A 5,032-nucleotide genomic window follows, 5' to 3' on the forward strand; every position below is an offset into this window, starting at 1 on the left:
AACTGGTTTGCCATTATTTATAATAGTGTATGGCACACACACACTTAGGATCTGAGAAGATGACGGTTTGCTGCAGCTTCTGACAGTTGAAAAGGAGCAAACGTTTAGACCTGCAAACACCAGGATACGTGAGCTGTTATCAGTCAGGAGGTTCACAGCTGAGTCACACACATCAACATATTCCACCGAAGGTTTAACGGCACACTTCCCATCAGACTAATTTCCTTGTACACGCATTAATGATAATATTTACCATTAAAATGCACTTTTTGGGGAAAAAATTAAACGTGTTTTCACGTACCTTTCTCTATGTTTCTCCTAGAGTTCCAGCTGTGAGCTCACTCCCCTTTAGTAAAGACTGTCAAGTTCTGGGAGAAAGTGAGTGTCTATCACTCACTTTAATTTCACTTTTTGTTTCATGGCTTACAGTTGGACAGTATCTATTTGGGTGTGGTCAACACAGCAACTGTGTTTAACAACCTGTGAGCAATAGGTGGCAGGGCCTTACTGGTAGATGTCAGTGTGTGACTTCCTAAGTTTCCCCTAGTTGACAGATGCACGTTTGGTAACACTTTAAAATACAGCCTGTGACTTGTTAGTACAAAGGCCAGGCCAGAATTTAGTACCATCTAAGCTGGCAAAAACTCTTTGGTACCAGTTTGTATGTAGGGTCTAGATAAGTACTTTGAAAGATGATAACCATTTTAAATGAATAGCTTTACAAATGTTTGGGTTACAGTAGGTTTGTGTACAATCTATCATAAGATCGCATGTACTTATATATGCAACAATTACGTTTGAATCACACTTACATTTACACATGCATACACGACAACATATATACGAAGAATATAAACAGGCTCTATGAGTTTGTCCATGTACACCTAATGCTAATGGAAAGTTAACATGAAATAAGCTAACGTTTCATGCATCTATTTCTCTGGAATAAAATGACATAACATGAATTAATGTTACCAAATGTAAAGTGAATTAATGTGACTAACATAAGGTGAATAAAACTTAAATACATTTCTCCATCTGTGAACATGATTTCTGCCTGAGTCATATCAGATAGATTTTTATCTGCAATGCTGGTTGTTAACAGTGAAGACAACAACTCCCATGATTCCATGCTATTTTACTACGTCACCAAAGTTCATCTTTTGTTATCCTGTGGATTTTTGATTGAGAGACCACTAGCAGCAAAAAAGACATTTTTGCGTTAAAGTACAGTACTACAGTACTTAGTTACATCTCACCACTGGTATCTAACCAGTGCAGTCAGTCACTCAGCTGTGGTGGTCCAACTGATGAGAGATACAATAAAGGAAGATAAAAGACTGATTTAATATGATAAACAAACAAGGCCTCTTTATGATCAGAGGAAATCATTACCTCTCCATACATAATGTGTCTTCAGCCATGCAGTAAACACACAGGAAAACACGCTCCAGCGGTTCTATGAATCTTGCTCCACTCCACCACTGCTCGCCTTCTAATACACTTTCCACCAGATTAGTCTGATTTCATGCATATTGCAGCAAAGTGCAAGACATCTAATTAAATGAACATTTAAAAATAGACATGAATTCTTCCCCTTTTACTCTATGCTCTCTCTTTCTTTCTCTCTGTCTTTTCACTCTCTCCATCATCTTCCAGATGTGTTGGGTCCAGATCTTAGTCCACCAGGACACATGGCCTTAACTTGTCTTTTTGTTCCTCTTGTGAGTTGTACCCTCTTGTACTTTGTTCTCTTCCTGGTCTCATGGTGAAGAGGTCATGAAGCTAACCTGTTTTTGGTGGAACCAGGGAGTTACGAGATGTTTCCCCCAATCCGTATTCTTCAAACAGATTTAAAAATAACAATAACAACAACAACAACAACAACAACAACAACAACACCTTGGACTTAAACACTGTTTATTCATATCTGGTGATAACTAGTAATAACCAGTTCTCAACTCTATTCATCCAGGACCTGCTTGTTGAGTTGACATTGTTAATAATGGAGCCACGGTGCCACCTGGGCATAACATGGATTACATCCCTAGGTGTACATGATCGTAGCATCTAGGTATATTTCATACATTACAATAACTTTGGCCATTCATTTTAAAAGTTTTACTACATACATGTTACATTTAGTCTTGGTTATACGCAAACACATACTAAGATTACTTTATATGACAATAACAACAGCAGTCACATCACCGCAACAATAAAATAAAAATATACTCATCACACTGTCTTTAACATAACCAAACTGACACAGATTAAACATGAACCATTTATATTCCAGATTACAATGACAAAATGCAAATGTCATTAATTTACAATCTAAATATGAAGAAAATCCATAAAAATATAATAATACACAAAAATGCACAGGTCCATGCACCACCTTCATCAGAGGGCTGGACTGGGTGTGGATCGATGATTTTAATGATCTGGATTCGACTGGGATCCCAGACGCAACTGTCCTCTGAACCACTCTTCAAGATTCCACACCTAGGTGGCATCCAGGCGGTGTCATACACCAGGCCATATCTGGAGTCATGCCAGTTTTTCTGACGAGGGTGGCCTTGATATTTGATTGAGATCACTTTCCCCACATTGACCTTAACCTGAATGACAACCTTGTCAGACTCAGGGTGACCAATGGGATAGCGTTTAGCTTTTTTCAGCTCTGTGCTGAGGTAGATGCCACGGCCGAGCATCCCGTCTGCAGACTGGCGAAAACCGTTGGCCAGGATGGATTGAGCATTCTCCCTGGTGGTGCCGTAGTACATACTGAGCTTTCTACCACTATCACTGTAGGAAAGAGGATTATTTGTGTAAAGAAATTAAACATTATAGCAAATTAAAAACAATACATGAACACATGTTTAGCCTTACTTTGAATAAAGACTGAAGATGCAGAGGGAAACTGTTAACTTGATCCAAAGTGGAACACAAAGTCACAAGACGTTACAGAATAAATTGAGCTAGGTTCAACTTTTTAGCCGAACCGCTCTGTGTGTTTTAACTACAGTTTCTGTGTTGGAGGACTGAGTCCATTCAAATAAATGAGGAGGCTGCATTTTTCACACAGGGCTGAAGTTGGTTCGAACATTTCTTTGGCACCGCAGTGTTTTCAGCGAAATGCTAACTTCAACATGCTCACAATGATAATGCTAATGTGCTAATGTTTAACAGGTATATATTTACTATGTCCAACATCACAGTTCAGCATCTTATTTGCATGGTAACAATTTCCAAAGTAGCACCAAACACAAATGTATCAACAACTAGATTTGATTGCCATGAAATGTGGTCCACAAATTCATGATGCTGAGACAATGAATCTTACTGACTTTAGTGATCTGTAAAAGTTTGTTGTAGTGCCACCAGCAGCTCCATATGCTCACTCATCACGTGAAACATCTTAGCTTTTATAGAATGTATCCAGTAGCAGATCCTGATATGAGCCAAATAGGCGTGTACGCATCATGGCTGCCATGCGTATTTTGCAGTCGTTTGGCACGTAGGGCGCTCACTTTGACGCAAGGTAACGTGACGCGTGTGCGAGATGCAATATTGACATGAACACTAGAGGCGCTCGTGCAAAGTAGACCTCTAGAGACCGTGAACGTGAGGTCGGGCTGCACACATCATCTCCGATGGCGGCTAAGACAACGCCTTTTCCTCTGCCGAGATCTTAAAAGACATAAAATTATAATCTCTTCATCGAGAGTAACCATGTTTGTGTATAGCCTACATCCGGAAATACAGTGTCACCGCCTTCTTCGCTTTTCGCGACCTCTGTGGTGCGCCCCTAGCGGAGACCACCAGTATCAGACGTTTTGGCTGCGTCGACGAACGACCCTGTTACGGCAAGTATACACACAGGTGCAGCACACTATGTACGCGTACGTTTGGCCACGCAGCCAGTATACTTGTGCCCTTACACACTGTCCATAACAATAACTACGTCAGGTCACAAACTGCGTTGGACTCGGGTCAGTTCGGTCAGGTAAATTCGGCCCGAGCTGCGTTCTAGTGTGCTCACCTGTAAGTGCGCACACGTGTCTGTGTGTTTGTGTGTGTGTGCACATTGGGGCGCCATCGGGGGGTGTCGCCCAGGGCGCCATTTAGGCTAGAACCGCCACTGAATGTATCCTAATGACTTTGGAGATCACCTGGCTTCTCTTGTTGCACCAATTATTTCAACAACTATTGGATGGATTGCCATGATGTTTGAGATTAGCTCCCTAGCATCCTGAACTACAACGGTATGGGCTGTATTCCTCTAATGCTACCATTAGGGGCATAAACATAACCATTGTGAACATGTATGTTAACATTTAGCTCAAAGCATATATACATATAATCCACACACATAAATGAGCCTAGACAATAAATTGGTAACATCTCGTGGATCTTACTTGTAGCCCCTTGCACAACATTCTTGGGAGGGTTGGACTGGGCATGAATTGATGGTTTTACTGATCTTGATGCGACTGGGATCCGGGACATAATCCTCCCCTCTGTCACTAAATTGAAATTCCCCCACGGATAGATCAAGAAAGATATCTTCATCCCATGCGTACTCCATGTTGGAGTCAGTATCACTGTAGGAAAGAGGATTATTAGACTGAAGACTTCAGAAGGTGTCCACGTGAAGAAAATAAATGCCATTGCAAACAAAACAATTTACTGAAACCAGAACTTTAAGAAATTGTGCAATATGGTTATTTTTGGTGGAGGGAGGGGTCATGTTTTTCCCCAGTCACTCAGGAAGGCTTAAAAAAATACTTGTATCTCTGGGGAGGGTCATGATACATAAAAAACCCAAAGTAACACCACAGCCACCCCCTACTCTGATAAACAAAGCACAGACCCTACCAGGTATAATGTTCACTATGTTTACCATCACAGTTTGGCATCTTGTTTGCATGGTAACATTTGCTAATTAGCACTAACCACAAAGTTATTATTTCCCTCTCGACAAAAACTGTGTTGCTTTAACTATAGGTCCAAAAGTAATAACCAA

The 5,032-nt window shown here is 40.8% G+C and overlaps 1 protein-coding gene across 1 annotated transcript in view; it reads right to left on the bottom strand.

The window, feature by feature from the left end:
- The window catches only part of LOC126405535 (uncharacterized), a 12,828-nt gene extending 8,219 nt beyond the window's left edge, over window positions 1-4,609 (bottom strand). The window contains exons 1-2 of the mRNA XM_050069300.1: window positions 4,425-4,609; window positions 2,332-2,811 (exon numbers count right to left, since the gene is read on the bottom strand). Of these exons, the coding sequence (XP_049925257.1) occupies window positions 2,332-2,811; window positions 4,425-4,594 (650 nt within the window). The 5' untranslated portion in view covers window positions 4,595-4,609. The remainder of the gene's footprint in view (window positions 1-2,331; window positions 2,812-4,424) is intronic.
- Between the last annotated feature and the right edge of the window lie 423 nt (window positions 4,610-5,032).

Source organism: Epinephelus moara, chromosome 18 (genome assembly GCF_006386435.1).
Source record: "Epinephelus moara isolate mb chromosome 18, YSFRI_EMoa_1.0, whole genome shotgun sequence".
NCBI lineage: Eukaryota > Metazoa > Chordata > Actinopteri > Perciformes > Serranidae > Epinephelus > Epinephelus moara.